Here is a 17,821-nt window from a genome sequence, read left to right as displayed (position 1 = left end):
TTTGACGGGAAAACAGTATTTCGAACCCCTACAAACCCCTATTTTCTTAACTTTGTCTCTACAGAAAGTATTGGCATTCCATTTCATTTGATATTTTTCCATCCTTTGAAATCTATCTTATTGTTTTGAGGCTGATCGCAAGTAAATCTTTTAAAATCCTCAGGTCTTACCATAAGTCTTAAAGGGGATTCGTGCTAATAGAGTTATTGTTAAGCCATGTGTTAGTCAACATGTATTAAACAGATCTAGATCTTAATAAAGATAACTTTCCTAAGTAACAAAAAGTCACCAGCGTGTTTGAAAATTATTATCACAAACTATTTTGATTTTCTTGTTACTTATTTGGATATTGTCCAAAAAAAAGGCGTTGAAATGTCGTCGCAGCTGTAAAAGGCAGAACAAAATATTGTTCATTTGGATTCTGCTCAATGGATTGAACCTAAGATTTTCCAGTGTTTTTTAAATGATGAACTACTCTACATACGAGGGGGTCTATCCAACAAATCTTGCATTACTAAAAATAGACAAAAAGAACGACAAATTTCATAAAAAACGACATATTTCACTAAAATTATACACATTCGTGTGACATTATTTTCTTCACCAAAATACAAACATAATGATTTAAACAGGTAAACTGTTACAGAAAAAAATTGTGGGTAGGTTAGAGATAGCACATCCCCCTCATAGCACTGCCTTTTTATCATTGCATTTATCAAAAATAAAGGATTGACACCATTAATTATTGGCTTTGTATGAATTATCTACATTCTTGTCACTGGAACAAATGCCCGACCAAATGAAATAATTTTTGTTTGTATAAATATGAAATAAAAGCAAGTTAATAAGGGCTTTGATTTTTTTTACTTTCGTTTATGAATTATGAAAAACTAGATAGTTTCTATGGAAATGGATACCAGGAAAATCTTTTTCTGGTCGGTAAAGGAAAATGAATATCTTACCGTTTTGGACTAAACTGTGGAACTTTGGTCATCAAAATAGTATGTTATAGTTGGTTTTTGTGTCCCAATGAAAATCATTTTTGTGTTTTCATTTTTATCATCTTCATTTTAATATATAAAATTATTCTTGTATTTTCCAAGGAAAAGAATTCACGTGCTTTTTCAAGGGAAATAGTTTTTGTTCCTCGAGACAAGTACTTCTTGTATTTAAGGCAGATTAAAGGTTAAGGTATATTTAGATAGATAGATAGATAAGGTCGTGTGAAGGGTGCGTAATTCTATTTTCCAACGACAATCACTATTGTATTCTCAAAGGAAAATCACTATTGTATTTTTTAAAGGAAATTCACTCTTGTACTTTTTCAAAGGAAAATCACTATTGTATTTTTTCAAAGGAGAATCACTCTTGTATTTTCAAAGGAAAATCACTCTTGTATTTTCAAAGGAGTATCACTCTTGTATTTTTTTGTATTTTCAAGGGAAAATCACTATTGTATTTTCAAGGGAAAATTACTCATGTATTTTCAATGGAAAATCACTTTTACTTTAAAAGAAAAATCACTATTATATTTTCAAAGGAAAATCATTTTTGTATTTTCAAGGGAAAATCACTATTTTATTTTCAAAGGAAAATTTTTCTTGTATTTTCAAAGGAAAATCACTTGCATTTTTCCCAAAGATAATCACTCATTTTTCCAACGAAAATTATTCATGGAAGTGTCACAGGTCTATTGATCTCCATGAAACGATTTTGATTAAGTTTGACAGTTTTATGATCGAGTTTTTAAGATGTCGTAGACATGCAGATGCTTATATACCTCTACCATAAGTTTCATGCTACGGATACGATTCTCGTAGGAATAGTTTATGATCCACTTGCAAGACTCGTTGGCATTTAACTACCTCGATAGCATCAGCTGATTTGAGTTGTAGGGGCCAACTGTCTGTACATATTTAAGTTGAGGTCTTACTAACGTAATATAGAGAGTTGGAATGGATAGTTGAAACTTTTGATGACCATCGTTCCGAACATTCAATTGACCTTGTCGATCCTTGCAGAGAACTTGCTCTTCAAAGTTCACTGTCGATTGCCACACCGGGATCATTTTCTTCATCTCCGTCCTCTAAAACTGATTCACCGTATGTCTAGTGATTTGCCTGTTTGATATTCCGGAATTTTCCGGAGTTAGCACATGACACTTATCATCATCAAACAACTTTTGTCACCTCATCTATATTCATGCTATGCACCATTGCTACGGAACCAACAGCTGATTGGTTGTAAGTGACGTAAAATCAGTCAATACGTCACTTGTAACCAATCAGTTATTGGGTCCGCGGAAGACATTGCACTGATGCATAGCATGAATATAGATGACAAAGGGTAATGATTTCTGCTGTGAAATTATCTGGTTCGTTGAGATTCTTACGAAGGGATGAAACAAAAGCAAATATTGCTCAGTTAAGTGACTGCGACTCTGCTTCTTTTATTATTATTTCCCATTGAGCTTCAAACATTTTTTCGTCTCGTCTTAAACAAGCAAGTCCATGATTCACAAAAGGCAGAAGTTATTAGATGTTTCAATAAGTGCCCCTTTATTTTCATATTTGGGTAAAATGTTACTATTATAGCATCGCAGTAAAATTATCCTAATGAAGTATGTAAATGATCCTCTCAATGAAAAAATTAGCAGATTCAAGGTTCATTTACTAAAAACGGCTCCGACCTTCACAATGGCATGAACTTATTTTGACGAGTAAGGAATTTTTTAAAATTTGGCTAGGCTGCTGGCATCCACTAATGGATTCGTGCTCCTATACTACCTGCTGTTTTGTAGAGGTATGCGATTCAGACTAAAATTTTGGTGAGGATTAATTTTTGCGATTATCCTTTTCGTATTAAAATAAGCGTTTTCGCAAAAATTAGGGTTAAAGAATTAATTTTGCCTAAAACTTTGCTTTCTCAATTCTGTTTTCATTATTCTAAATTCTTGTGGTAAAATTCTCTTGTGGTAAAACTCCGCTGAAGACACACTTTCATCCTAAAGACCGCAACGACGTAAAACAATCCGTTGCCGGTTTATGGTTTCCTTTGCAAATTCCCACCCAAATTTCCAAATTTAAATTTTTGCGAGTGTGGTGATTGGCTGAAAATAAAACAATACATTAGAAGATCTTAGAACTCAGTCTCTTTCTTTTTCTTTTTCATACAAAAAGTGAACCTCGCGGCTTTGACAGTTTCAGTACCTAGCTACCGGGTGTTTTTTATATGTTTTCTGATATTTCTGATTTTTCGATCCATTTCTCCAAATACAATTTCATTTTGAGTGCTTTTCCGGCTTTCTTGTGCTTAAGTTTTTAAAATTTAATTGCCCTCGATTTAATTAACTTCAGCAAAAGGCTTCCTACGGCACTGATGTTTGATTGAACGGCCGCATCCTTTTGTAGAGCACAGCGTGGTACTGACTGAATGAATGATCAGTTATGAGACTAGAAACCTCTACCCGAAAAACAGTAACGAGGCAGGAATGTAAAGATAGTCTATAGATGCAGTAATTTTGAACTCAACTGGACTTAAGCATGTAGACATGTTATAGACGCGGGTATTTTTTAATTATTTTTCGTTACGTTACATTTCAGAATCATTATTTAGCAGATCGTCGTTAAAACACCGGATTCTTTCTGTCCCAGTGTTTGTCTAGATATTGTACAAAGAATCCTTTCTTTTTCTACAAATTTCAATTTAAAATATTTCTTTCGATTCTTTTTCTGTTTGCCTTTGGAATCTTTCCTTCTAATGAAACATATATTACAACTAAAAATATTATATTAAAGTATTTTCTTTCTTCTTTTACTGCTTTTGACCTGTTTTCGGTTGGTTTATTTGCTTGAAAGTTTGATTTTGATTAAGATGTTTTGACTTCCTCTACTGGAAGTGTTTGGCCATTGGGTGAATTTTTTGGAACTGGAGTCGATCAAGAACTGCGTTTCTTGGAAATCTGAATGGTCAATTTTACACAGATTCAAAAAGAAAAAAATACGATGATCGGAACGGAAGGAAGTTTGATATAATCATCAGGAATTCCGCGTCTTGTTTTTCCGTGAAGACTTTTTGTACGAGATAAGGCTTTACTTGTCTTCAAATTCATTTTTAGCTCATTAGGTTTGCTTCAAATGGAGCAAAGCTTGACTTGGTTGTTTTAATAATTACAAGACCTATAATATGGATCCCTCTGTTATGACTGAGTTTGATAGATGTCTGACATACAGGCAAAACTAAAGGTGGGAAGGGACGCAAAAAATGGGTCATTTATACATCAAAAGTAGCTTTTTTAAATGATCAATCAAAGTCCGGCGTTTTTGTGTCCTGATACTAGCTGTCGAGATTTAACGCGATACGATGAAGCTGAAAAGATCGCTGCAAACTTGCCTTGCAGATCTTCGCCCACGTCTTTAGAGCTTCAACCAGGAAAGGGGCACTCGATCTGAAAAATAAAAGATTTTGGTCATTGCTCTCACTTTTTACACACCTTACAGTACACCCTCTCTCATTATGGTCCTTATTGATGTATATTTTGGGAAGCCTGAAAACGTTATCTTAAAGGCGACACCCACGGTAAGTCGCTTACCTTGAGTGCGGGTACAAGGAACAGGAAACCGCCTCGCTATAGTAGACTGTAGAACAGTTGCTTTTCCTACTCAAAAATTGGTAAAGTAAGTCAAAAAACGATAATGAAAAGAATAGGGAAAAAGCCGTAAACTAATTTGGGAGATAACTAGATAGAGTAAGCATGCAGTGTCATGGGCGATGTTTTTTGATAGTCTACCCCGACATGGGATGATGAGCAGAAGTCTAGATTTCAGACATGCTTTTAAAATTTCGAAATATCTATGCGGGTGTTTCCTCATTCCTTAGTTTGACTTGAAGTATATTTGATTGAGGTTTTTCTTGGGAAAAAGGAGTAAAGCGCTTTTATTTTTCAATTTCAAATCGTTTAAAGTATTGATAAGGTTATAGAAACATCGTAAGGGGGACAGACAAAATCTTACAGTTTTCAGACAGTTTTGCAGATAATTTTCATTGTATATCATCGCCGAAAACTCGGAATTATTAATGATAGGGCTTTAATGAAAGCCCTTCATTTTTAGATTATTTTTCGTTTGTCTATTCCTTTCCTTTCGTGCGGGTAAACTAAAGTTGCGAATTTTCAAGGTTAAGATCTTTGAAAAAGCTAAGTCAAGATGTATGTCGAAAGAATGCGGTTTGATCCGGGTTTGATTCATTTTTCTATTTGAGGATATTCTGTCTGGATATGGGTTTGTTGTTTTTTGTATCTTAGTGCACAGCAAAGTCTCTATATTTAGATTCGAACCTGCTCCATAACTTCTGTCGTGCAAGTTTTTTCAAATTCAACGTAACTAAAGGTCGATTTTGCTATCCCAAGTTTACCTCAAGACTAAATTATTTCCTGTCCGCGAGGATCGGATTTTGCCTGTACAAACACGGTATGGTTTTCAGATTGAGTGCCCCCCCCCCAGTAATTTGTCCCCTAATATGAACTTTCAAATGCTTTTTCGTTATGTCACCACCCCACTGTTCTATTTTTTCTTTGGTGAAGGAGGAGTTGGAGGGAGTGTGTGTGTACTCGTTTTCTCTTTATTTCTTTAATAAAAGAAGTCATTGCAATGCTAGAAACTTGAACGGCTATTTATAGATTCGAATTCGAACGTCGAATGTTCGAATTTCCAAAAAAGCCCAAAATAAAGAAAACAAGAAAATCAAAAATAAAAGTGCGACTGGCTGGTACATAGAGTTTTGCTGTGTCAATGTTGGATTTGGATGGGATGTGAAAATTTGACATGTGATGAGTCCTAAAAATTCTTATGTATGAAGCGAAGATATCCTCGCATTGAGGATTGAAATAGCATTGCAACAACTCGGAACTGTTTTTCCCCCTAATTTTGCATAAAATGTTACTTTTTGACATTGTACAAGAAATAAAAAACTAAGGGAAGAAGAAGCAGAACAAGAAGCTATGCATTATGCACAATTTTTGAATGAAGTGTTTAAAAAAGTATACATAGAATTCGCTATTTTCAACCACTTATTGATAATTCAATTTTTAATTTGTTTCTCTTGATTGAATCCAAATTTAGTAGAATCCTCTGGTTCTTCTTCCTAAAAACATTCCTATCACGATGGGTGTCCTAGAAAGGCCAATCGAGTGCTTCATGTAGCCTGGCTGAGTAGAGAAGTCTATTTGGTCAAATGTTTTTTATGTTTGGCACAGTCTTTTTTCTATATTTGCCTTTTTGACTTGAGCTGTTTGATTTTGATATCTATGGCACGTTTAGTTTGACCCTGACAAACTGTGTCGGCACCCTTATTTGATCTGCATGGCCCGAAAAACAATTTGAGAATGAATACGTTGCATACGTTGTCTAAAAGTTTTGTTTGCCACGGGGATTTTATGTATTCGATAAATAAATTCCTTGAAAAAAAAAATTGACCCAGTACTGTACAGAATTTTGACGATTTCATTCTTTGCTTCCAGTAGGGAGAAGTTTGGAGGGGTTGCTAATTTGTCTTTTTCGATTATTAATATTTGCAGATTATGGCGGAAATCGTTAAGATTCCCAGAGTAGGGTTAGGAATTTTCAAAGGCATAGCCCAGAAAGGAAAAATTTTTAGGAAAAAAATTCTCAGGGGTGAATTTTGAATATGAATTTTTTTGGGAGTTTGGGTTTTCTGGAATGCTAAACTTTCGCTGATGTAGAACTTTTTAGAATGATTTATTGTACAACTCTCTAAATTTTACAATATTGTTTCAGAGATCGGGTTCAACAACTTATTCGTTATTCTATTCACTTTGTCCCATGTTTACCTTTAGAGCAAAGAGAGTCTCAAGAACTCTCAAAGAGAGTCTCAAGAACTCTCTGACACTCAAAATTCTTTTTAGTAAACTTCAATTCAATATTGTTCCATTATTTCACTTTCAGGGTATAATTGAATTGAGCTAAGCATCTAGATTAACTGGGTGAGAGATACGTACCGTACTTAAAGGGATTTTGTTATTTTTTAACCCTTAGCACTTGGTATTCTTGATCTATCAGAACAGAAGGCAACTGATTGTCAAAAGTCTTTTAGAGAGCTGAAGTTTTTTGAGCTGAAGTACTTTTTAATGGCAGCTTTCAAAAAAAGAAAGTTTTATAACTTTGGATAGACTATAATATCAGATTATCTTTAAATGCTTTGGGCTATATGGCGCGTCATGGAATGGAATTCGAGTCATGGTAATCTTTACAGTATTATGCTTTATTCAGCTTTGTTTGGTAACAACTTTTTTGTTACATTTTTGCGATTATTTTTTATGTTTTTTCTGTTTTAGAGAACATTTTTCTGTCGGGTTCCAGAAGACTTTGAACTGCTTTGAAATATATTTTGATGTTTCTTCTGTTGTTCTTTCATCGGTTTTCTACACAGCTCCTAAACTGTGTTTCATTTTTTCATTTGTTGATTTTTTATATTAGATATGATTTCATTTTTGAATGAAAATATTGGACTTCAAAAATGTGCAGCGACGTCGTCGGACCGTTGAGAAAAGATTGAATCGTTATGTTTTGCACAGTAAGATACCAATCAGCAAAATTCAAAAAAGTTTCCTTTTATCAACAGTAAACAGAAGGGAAATTGATATCTCTCATTTTCTATCTATTTTTCTTTTTATACTGAAAACGATATTCCTGTGTGCCTCTCATTAAGTCAAAGAAAATATCAATTATCGAACCCCTTCTATCGATCTATCCATTAATTTTACTATTTAAACTTTTTATCTTTCGCCAGCCTTTTCCCCTTTTTTTTAATTTCACCCTCTTCAGACCCCTGCGATTTGTTTCATTCTCCAACCCGATATTTCTGAGGTTTTATTTTGAACTTTGAGGTGGGCAGTATATCAGGTAAAATTAAAGTTGTTAGCTTTAAGTAAAATTCGTGCTGAGATGATTCATTTTTATCAGCCCTTTCGCGCGTGCGTTTGCTCTCTATAAGATTAGCTTAGAATTAGTATTTTGAGGGGTTAAAACCTTCCTTACCCACGAAGTTCACCTCGAGCATCAATCTGACTCTTCCGCTCTTCCACAGCTCGAATCCCGAATTCTTAAGGGGATGATGATATCTTCCGATAAACTGAGGAAGGGGGGTCATAAATCTTCCTGAAAAAGGGGGAGATAGCAAGGAGGTGGAAGATCGTTCAAGAAATTTGGTGTCTGAAGACAGCTAATACTTACAGAAATAGGAAAACAGTGCTCTTTGTTGAGTAGCAAGTGAGATGAATAATATACAGTGGAACTGTCAATAAGCAGACACCATCGGAGAATAGTGATGGGTTATTGACCGCTAATTAGAAGTGTCCGCATTTTAGAAACTTTTCAATTCTATGCTCTAATTTTGGTATTTATAATGTACTAGTGAAGGGTTAAGTATGTAAAATTTTGGTCAAAAGTGCTTTTCTAGAAACACTAGGACATGGAAGAAAAAGAGAATGATTATTTAAATGCATCTTAGTTGGTCCTGGTCCCTGTAATCTATCATTTTTATGGCGTAAGCAAATTCACCGACTACATAAAGGGAACACTCCAAACGTCTAAAAGTAATTTTTTCAGTGAAACTTTGAAGTGTTTAAGAAATAAATAGTTTGGATAAATCAATTCTGTCTATTTTTTTTTGTGACCAGTTTGACCGTTGATGTTCGTTAATTAGGAAGGGAAAATGTAGGATTTTGGCTATTTAGTGTAAAAAGCTAATTGGAAGATCCGCTAATTGAGTGTCCGCGTTTTGGAAATTTTTTATAAGGATTTGAGTAGGAAATGCCCGGGGAAAATAGAAAGGTGTTTGAGCGCCTTTGAGAATGTCCATCAATTGGAGGTTTTACGGTAGTGCCGCAAGTTAAAATATTTCAAAATTTATGGTCAAATGTAGGAAAATACATACCGCAATAAACTATATTATCCTTGTCATTTTTATTTGACCTATAAACTTTTTTTTTAATTTTGATATATTGTGAGAACCAGCTCTCTAATCAAGGCCTTTTAGCACATTAGGTAAATTAAGCATTCGGCTATAGTGCGAAGGGTTGTGAAGTAAAAAAGATTCAAAAAATGTTACTATATGCCTCTTTGACTCTTTGCTTTAATGCTCAGCAATTAAAGACAAGATATACTATCAAGGGTAAAGTAGAGAAATCCATGGAAAGGAGTTATGATAAAGAAGCCTTCTGGTCGCCTTTGACTGCTGGGAAAAATATTTTTAGTGCTTATCGTTGTCAAAACGAACATTGCTTTTAGTATTTTGTTCAAATGTGAGAGTATATTAGGTTATATTATGTTTGTGGCGAAATTTTAGTTATAAAATCATTGCTTTGAGAGGCTAATTTCAAAGATTTGAACAATTTTTTAGCCGACATTACCAGTGGTTAGGCGGTCCCTTCGGGTCCGCTCCCACCGGGTCCGCGATATAGGGGTGAGAAAAATATTTTTGAAAGTTCGTTCGTTCTTTTGCCCTCATGCCTCGATTCTTCTTTTTCAAAAGATTCCACCCAGGCCAGAACTTGCCAGAACGTTATTAACTAAGCACACACTCTATAACCCAGCTGGCACACAACGTTGTTTTAACGTTTAAATAACGTTATTTGGACGTTATGAATGTCACATGGACGTTGTTTTGACGTCGTGTGCCGCCTGGGAAGGGACTATTAGGCAATATTTTTTTATTTCTGTTTTTTCAGACCCCTAATCTATAACAGGATGTCTACGGGACCTTGAAAACCATCAATTTTCCGGGGAAAACCTTGAGCGAAAAATAAATCCAGTGATAGCAATTTTTATTATAAAAGTTTTCACTTTTCGCTTTTTAGGAAATCTGTTTGTTTTTTTTTACAGTTTAGTCACAATAAATGTATTGCAATGTCGCAAATCGCATTTTGATAAACTGAATTCCAAGCTTTGAGATGCAAATAAGAAAAATAATCTTCTTCGGATGAGTTTTTTTATTGTTTTGATCCATGCATTTTTTTCATTTTTGGCAAGGATCGGTGAGTTATACACCCTCCAACAAATGAGGCAACTACCTTAAGTTGAACATGAATCATAAAAGAGTATATTGGTCCAGTGTTTTATCCCATACACTCTTAATCTTATCTTAGTACATAAATTAATGGTTTCAACACTGTTTAATCTTTAAGTGTACTTAAGATAAGATTGATAAATTAAGTTATCAGTGCCTCCTTAACTTAATACTTCTTGGGAGAATTTTCGCCTCTAAAAGTCAGTTGTGGTTTCCCTCCGAAACTTTTTTGTGTGTGTTTGTGTTCAGAAGAAAAGAGGCTTATTAGGATATTAGGAGTGAATGTCACGACAATTGAATTTCACTATGATTCAGAAAAACAATTTCTTGCTCTTATCTGGATCTTTACCTTAACCAGTCGGTCTCAACTTGTTATAAAGTCAGGTTTTGATTATTTTATTTTATTTTTGCAACAGTTAGCCAAAAAAAAGTTTTTAATGAGTTTTCTTTTTAGGTCTTATACTTTTTTTTTATAAAAACCAGTAAAGGTTTGCTTGGGCATGCCCCCCCCCTAATATTTTGCAGAGTAATTTTTTTTAGTTTAAAAAATCTTATATATACCATTTAGAGGGGTGAAAGAAGGGTGAAAAGTCGAAAATTTTCTTCGTCGTCCAACCATGGTGGGCGACATATTTTTTTGGCCCCCTCGATTCGATTCGCACGCCCGGGGGCCATGTTGGGCTCAAATTGTTCTTACTATCCTGTCATTTTATTTGTACGAAATTGAGGTTTATTAGGCTTACAATCTCGCTTTGAAATGTTATTAACAAAAAGCATTATAGTTTCTTTTTCTTAATTTTCAAGAATTTGTAGACATCCAAGGTCATCAAGCGATAAAGTTGGATATTGTTAATATGGTGGTGTTGTCAGGGGCTTCTAAATTCCTATTAATACGAAGTCTATTCGATTAGACGACCTTCACTTTGAAGTTTCAAGTTCTTGTTTTCGTTTTGAATGTTTTTCATAATTTGACGTTGTGAATGGGTTTTCCTTATACTGATCTGAGATTTTCATTATTTTGTGCTACATCGTATCATATAAATCTGTGACCAAAAATTTAATTAGCTTTTTTCTTTCCTTTTCATGAATTCTTGTTAAATGTCTGAATAGGCTACTGAAATTTTCTGATGGGTTCCAATTTCCTTTTAATTTCAATTTCTTTTTCATCCAATATTACAAGTTGAAAACCAACATTTTACTGTTATCTTTACACAGCTTCATATTTTAATTGATGCGCTGCCCTGTATATCCTGTGTTTGTGATCTTTTTTAGAGAACAAATCCTGTCAGTGGTATTAAAGACAGTCCTGTAACACTATAACACTCCTGTATCAGACTGATACAGCGTCACGTGACCCGGTGAATTCCCCTGGTCAAAATAATTACCAAAAATAAAAACCTAATTTTAAGCCCCGGTAAGATAATGAGTGATTGAAATTCTGCATCCTGATCAAAACTGGGAAATTCATGGTCCTACCCCGTCAATAAAGGTATCAAATAGGTCACCCCATTCAAATTAGAAAAAAACACATTTCAATGAACTCTAGAAAAACCAGATTCGTTAACTCCGCCCCGTCGAAAATTGAGTTAAAAAGTTCTCACCCCGTGAAATTATCCTTTTTTCATAGCCACCCCAGTGGATTTTAAAACTTCAATGGGCCACTGGGTACCACTGAGACAGGGGTGCTTTATAAGTATTTATGACACAACCTGTATCTACTTTTAATGTCAGAAATTTTTGCGGCTATAAGATTTCAAGAATTGGGCCATTTGCGAATTGTTCGCAGGAATTCAATTTTACGATTTTTTGACTTAATGAAATATTTCGCGGGAATTTAATTTCGTGAATCATGAGGATAGAATAAACACTTTCCTAGCTTTGCTTATATTTTCTAAGTAGAGAGTGATGGAAATTTGTTTTTTGGTCGTTCTATTTTTCGAAAAAATATCAACATTTTTGATGAGTGAGCTTAAAAAGATAAAAAAAAATCACGAATTTGAAGTACTTTTGATTTTTTTTTCCGGGAAATTTAAATTTAATTTCTCGAATCAACAATATTGATTTAGTTTTGCGGCCATTCACCTTCTGTCCGCGAAAACTTCTGACATTAAAGTAAATCAACCTTATCGGGGAAAACTTCGTCGGGGAAAAATATTCGTCACTTGCTGGTAGTTGGTAAACGCATTAAGGCTGGGGAAAATTTTCGTCGGGGAAAAATATTCGTCACTTGGCCAAAATTTCGTCACTTTTCCCCGACGAAGTTTTTCCCGATAAGGTATTCCAAATTAGCCGGCAGTATTTTTTCAAACCTCAATAACTTTTAGAATTTGAGTTAGTTAGCGGTTTTGTGCTCGTTACAAAGATAATCCGGAGTGAAATATTATCAAAAAAGAAAAAAAATTGAGAATTGTAATTAAAAAACGAAGATGAAAAATGAAGAAGACGAAAATCAACTTCTTGTAGAAAAATGCTATGATTTCCATTTTTGTATCAGAAACTCTTCAATCTTAGAACGTCATAAATGCGAAAAAATATCAAAAAATACAGCTTAAAATTTTGCCCTGATTGACTTAAAAAAATGTGTTTTTTTTTATGATTTTTGTAGTCAAGCATTGATAAACTTTGGACTCTATCTTTCGATGGAATTCTGGCCAATCTTGCTCCACATCTGTGTCAATCCAATGTGAAAAAGCTTGTAAATTAAAATTGATGAGTAAGCAAAAGATATCACTCATATTTGAAAACAAAAGCTTTAAAAACTTCATTTATTTGGATATTAGCTAATCTTCATCTGTTTTTCCATATTAACATTATATTCTATTTTATGTTATATCTATTTTTCTTCTTTTTTGTTTCAAATCCCTCCCTCCATTCATATTTAGCCCAGTAATGAATCATATTATAAGTGAAGGGGATCTTTTAATTTTCTGTATTTTATTCCAAACAAGCCTGTTTTCTTGTTAACGGTCCGAAAATGTTCTCCTCTCCATCGTCGTTCAAGTTTATATTTGAATGGCTTTTTTAAGACCTCTTAGTCCTTTTGGATTGATCTTGATAAAATGCTCCAAAAAAAGAGAAAGTTCTTTAGCAAATATGAGTTTCGTACAAACCGATTAAGCAGGAGTGATGGACTGAGACGAGATTGACTTTTGCTTTTGCGTTTTTTGATAGTCAAACGCAGATTTTGAGATGCCTTTTGATGAGCACTAGATTTATTAGAACTATTTTATGATTATGAAATTTTGATTGGATTTTCTTGTGATGCACCCGTTGAATTGTCATTGTTGGTCACAACTTCACCACGTCAAAAGGAAGTAGAACACGCACGTTTTTATAAGATTCTTTTCAAATCCGAAATTTCTGAAGCCTTCAGATTAACTTAACTTTTTGAGTTTTAAGCCTAAAAATGTTCTTTACATGTTCTTATTTTCAGCATTTTTGAGTATTGTGAGTGAGTATTTTTGCCCATTTTCCAAAAAATTTGGGTGTTTTAGAGTGTTCGTGACTTTCCCTTAGTATTTAGCAAAGCCTTATGTTCTTATAAAACAAATGTAGGTTACTGTTCAGATAATCTTTCTGGCTTTTACCTATGTTTTCTCAAAAGAAATGATTTTTGGGATGTGGTGTAGAGTCGGATCTTTGAAATTGTATGTCATTTAAATTTCACCTTAATTTTAACCTTTTTGACATGGGTTTGTCCCTAAGTTATAAGTAATAGGTGATTTTAACCCGCTTACAAATGAGGGAAATTGAATGTATATGTATTGTTGTTTTTCTTACTGACTTTTTTTTTTTTTATTCCCTCGACCTCATGACGCCCTAGAATCTCCCACATTCTCATTTTCAATGATTATCTGCCAAAAAGTATTTTGAATGATTTCTATTTCAGACATTCTCAACGGTGTCGTTCTATGGATCGATAATAAAATGTTATTTCACATCAAACCTTAAAGGTTATAACGGGGTTATTAAAATAAGAAATACTATTTTTATATTGGGTGAATTTGGGATAGCAGGGAAACCCTAATCATAGTGTTCGGGAATATTTTGCTACATATTTTCAAAGGCCTTCAAATAGTTTCATTTTAATAACAGCATGATTTCTCACAGTGCTTTAATCTGAGCAAGAAAATAGAAACAGGAGCTTATGACGTCATAATTGGTCCATTTTCTTTATAAGGTCGAATGGATTATCTCGAACAAGCCTTCTTGGAAATGCTTCCTCCCTCTTATTTTTTTTATTGTGCTACTAACGTTTAAACCCTAAGAATAAATTATCTTTCCTGTTTTATTTTCAAGCACTCTTGCATTAAAAAATTAAAATAAAAAGAAAACCACACCTTGGCCAAACACTCACGCATTTCCCATCCAAAACCATGCCATATATGTTCTAATTCTAGTTGTAGTTTTGTTAAAAAGCTGGAAGTTGGAATATATGCTTATAAAAAAGTTGCTTATGAAAAGCTAAAGAACAATAAGGGGCAGAAGAATTAAAGAAGAAAGTGTTATTTTCTTTCTTTAAAATTCCTTCATATTCAGCCTCTTTTTTGCAATAAATAGAAGGTCAAACTTTGGTTTGAGCTCATTTCAAAATTGGCCTTTCAACTGGGAAGACGTTAAAACTTTGACAAGAACAAAGATTTTATATCTTTTTTTTTCACTTTTACAGAGGAAAATACACATCAAATTGATACTTTGTGAATGAATTGGTTGGCCACCATTCAAATGAAGATGTCTTTGATGTTCAATAACTCTGCACCATCACAAATCTTTTATCCTTCACTCTCGAGCTGGCGAAGCTCTTATGGTGCTAACAGTTCTGGCAATAATACAGATGAATTTGACGAATATGCTGGTGGTGGAGGCTATCACCTCGTCTCCATGCCAGTTGTTGTGGCCATGTTGATTCTAATCATGTTGATTATACTCATTGGCAATTCCATTGTTGTTCTTATTATCACCAAGAAACGACGTATGCAAACATTCACTAATTGGTTATTGCTTAACCTTGCCATCGCCGACCTTTCTGTTGCCGTTATTTGTATTCCTCTCGAAATACCCATCGAAATTCAGAACAAATGGATTTACGGTAGTGTTTTTTGTCATATCTTTTACCCCATACAAACTGCCTCCATCTACGGATGTGTTCTCACGTTAGTCGTATTAAGTTTCTCGCGATACTGGGCCATCACGAAACCCTTTCGAACGCAACCGAACGTGCGATTCGCGAAAATCATGATCGGAGTGATCTGGATCCTCAGCGTTATCTTCGTGATCCCTTACATCAGTATACTACGATATGACGAAGCAAACGGTTGCCGGGAAACGTGGACAGATGATCAGAAACGTATATATACAGTGGCTATTTTCGTTTTCCAGTTTGTTTTACCTCTCTTCATCATGAGTGTAGCCTATTGTTACATCGTATACGAACTCTCCTTTCGCACGCAAGCCTCAGACGCTATGTTGGCAGTGAACAAAAAAAAACAGACTGAGAATAAAAAGGTGGTGAAACTGTTGGTCATTATCACTGCATCTTTCTTCTTCTGTATTCTACCCTACCATGTGATGGGATTGGTATCTGAATTCCATGGTGCCCATACTAAATATTTCAACGACATTTTGTTGGGCTCATACATGCTCCTCTACGTCAATAGCTGTTTAAACCCAATTATTTACAATGTGTTTAACGAACGCTTTCGTGAAACATTCAAAGAATTTTATAAAACAATTATCGCTTATATTTGCCGTAAAAATGATGAACAAACTGTCGATTTCTTTTCAAGTCGTCGCCCGAGTAAATTAGACGTTCATGGCTTGTTAAACCGTTTCTCGATTCACCGTACGCCTTCCAGTAACCGTACGTCTTTTACAGATGACGGATGCACTCGTGCCACGTCTTCTCCGTATTTGACGCCGCAGAGAGCTTACGAAACGTCGATTCGATACAGCGACGGTAATTGTAGTATTGTCAAATTGAACATCAACAATAACAACCCATCTGAGTATCAACCAACCAAGTCACCATTGGTAGATAAAAAAGTCGACAAACTGTAGCTTGGACCTTTAAACGAAAATTTTTTGTTAGGTTCTGAGAAAAATTCCTGGTCCATTGCTTGATGTGATGTACTTGAACTTCTGTTAGACTAGGGCCACGTCTAGCAAACTGTCGGGGAAATTTTTATCTTAGACAGTGACAAATGCAGTCATTTATTTATCAAGAATATTTGTCACCATCCAACACAATTAGACAATAAGGGATTCCTCGGGAAAAATTCTCCAGTCCTAACTTATCATATTTTTGCACGTCTTTTAGCTGCTTTTAGCGCAAGGGTCCATAAGTGAATAGGTATATGTTTACGTTAGCCGCTATTAGAAATGATTATTTTCATTTTAGTCAAATCCCTATTCAAGTAAGACTATTTGAATTCAGGAGTTTTTGGTTATCTCTCTGAATATTATCCCCTTCACGAATAGGTTTTATATGCAATACGTACAAATATTTCAGGCTAAGTTTATTTTATCTCTATTGATCATAATATTATGATATCTTCATGGTTGCTCATCATTCGCTCTTTTTAACAGTATTCTGAACAGTAGTTTTGGTGACGCCCTCCGGATTATAAAGTATAACCGAAGGTTAGAAGGCATAGAAGCAAAAGAAAAATTAATGCCTTGTGTCCCAATTCGGATGATTGATTGGATATAAAGCTTTTTGTTTGATTTTGCGTTGTACATTTTTCCTAGACGATTCTAGGTCACTAGAAAGGGAATAATTTAGGAGGCGGGATGAATTTGAAAATGGAGTTGAGCTCCAGGGCAGAGTAAGCAGAGGCGTTAAATGTAACTTTTAAGTGCAAACCAAGCAACGACATAAAATCATACAAAGAAGGCTCACTTTAGTCTTCGGTTATACTTCATTTAATTTCGATCGGCATTTTACCTTTCTACCGTCGATGGTTGGGAAATTTATTGAGCATCAGTTTTCTTTTAACAATGTTCTTGACAGCTAGATTAAGTATTTATTTGTAATAAAAAAATGTAGGAAAATATTTTGAATATTTATTTTAAACTTTAACTTATTTATACACTCTCATTTTTGTCAATATCAGCATTTAAATTTTATCCTTCTTCGTTTTGTTTATAAAATACATGAATTTCATTTACAGACCAAATTGGTTAATATTATCCATTCTTTTGGAGGGGGGTTGGCGGTTTTCAGAAATTTTTAAGCTGGTGGGATTTGGGATGCTACAAAATTTTAGGTGGGGTGACTCTTTTCAGGTGGTTTTCTGAATTAATTTTTTTGTCACCATATTATTCCATCTTAAAGTTCATTCGCATTTAGTGTGCACTAATCTTTGTTTTGCTTGCCATTTTCCAACTTCGAATCTTACAAATTATATACCGTTGAAAAGATCATTCAGAGCACTTTAATTTCTATGAAAAATAATTCAAACAATTTTGGAAAATGAAGAAGAAAATTAAAACTTATTTTTCCTTTGGTGCTAGAAATCTTATTTTTGGTACAGAGGTAGTCTCCTGATTAAAGCTATAATATCGTTATTTTTGCCATAAAATATCGAAGTTTGCATTTTTGGACCTACCCCGGTGGAGTGGAGGTCCTATAAATTAACCTTTGTCCGTTCGTTATTAGCTTTCCTCGTGATTGGCTCATTAGATTTTTTGCACAAAGATGTGTAACTATAAACCCTCGAATGTGACGGAGCCCGATTTT

General features: G+C 34.4%; 2 protein-coding genes across 2 annotated transcripts in view; both read left to right on the top strand.

Annotated features, from left to right (window-relative positions):
- The window catches only part of LOC136806628 (sodium channel and clathrin linker 1-like), a 62,733-nt gene extending 47,175 nt beyond the window's left edge, over positions 1 to 15,558 (top strand). Inside the window, exon 26 of the mRNA XM_067063226.1 lies at positions 14,753 to 15,558. Within this exon, the coding sequence (XP_066919327.1) occupies positions 14,753 to 14,774 (22 nt within the window). The 3' untranslated portion in view covers positions 14,775 to 15,558. The remainder of the gene's footprint in view (positions 1 to 14,752) is intronic.
- LOC136808308 (galanin receptor 2a-like) lies at positions 14,815 to 16,140 on the top strand. Its single transcript, XM_067064846.1, has one exon. The coding sequence runs from the start codon at positions 14,815 to 14,817 to the stop codon at positions 16,138 to 16,140; it is 1,326 nt and encodes a 441-aa protein (XP_066920947.1).
- The last annotated feature ends 1,681 nt before the right edge of the window (positions 16,141 to 17,821 follow it).

This window comes from Clytia hemisphaerica, unplaced genomic scaffold (assembly GCF_902728285.1).
Source record: "Clytia hemisphaerica strain Z4C2 unplaced genomic scaffold, Clytia hemisphaerica genome assembly, whole genome shotgun sequence".
NCBI lineage: Eukaryota > Metazoa > Cnidaria > Hydrozoa > Leptothecata > Clytiidae > Clytia > Clytia hemisphaerica.
This window is presented reverse-complemented; position numbering and strand designations above follow the sequence as displayed.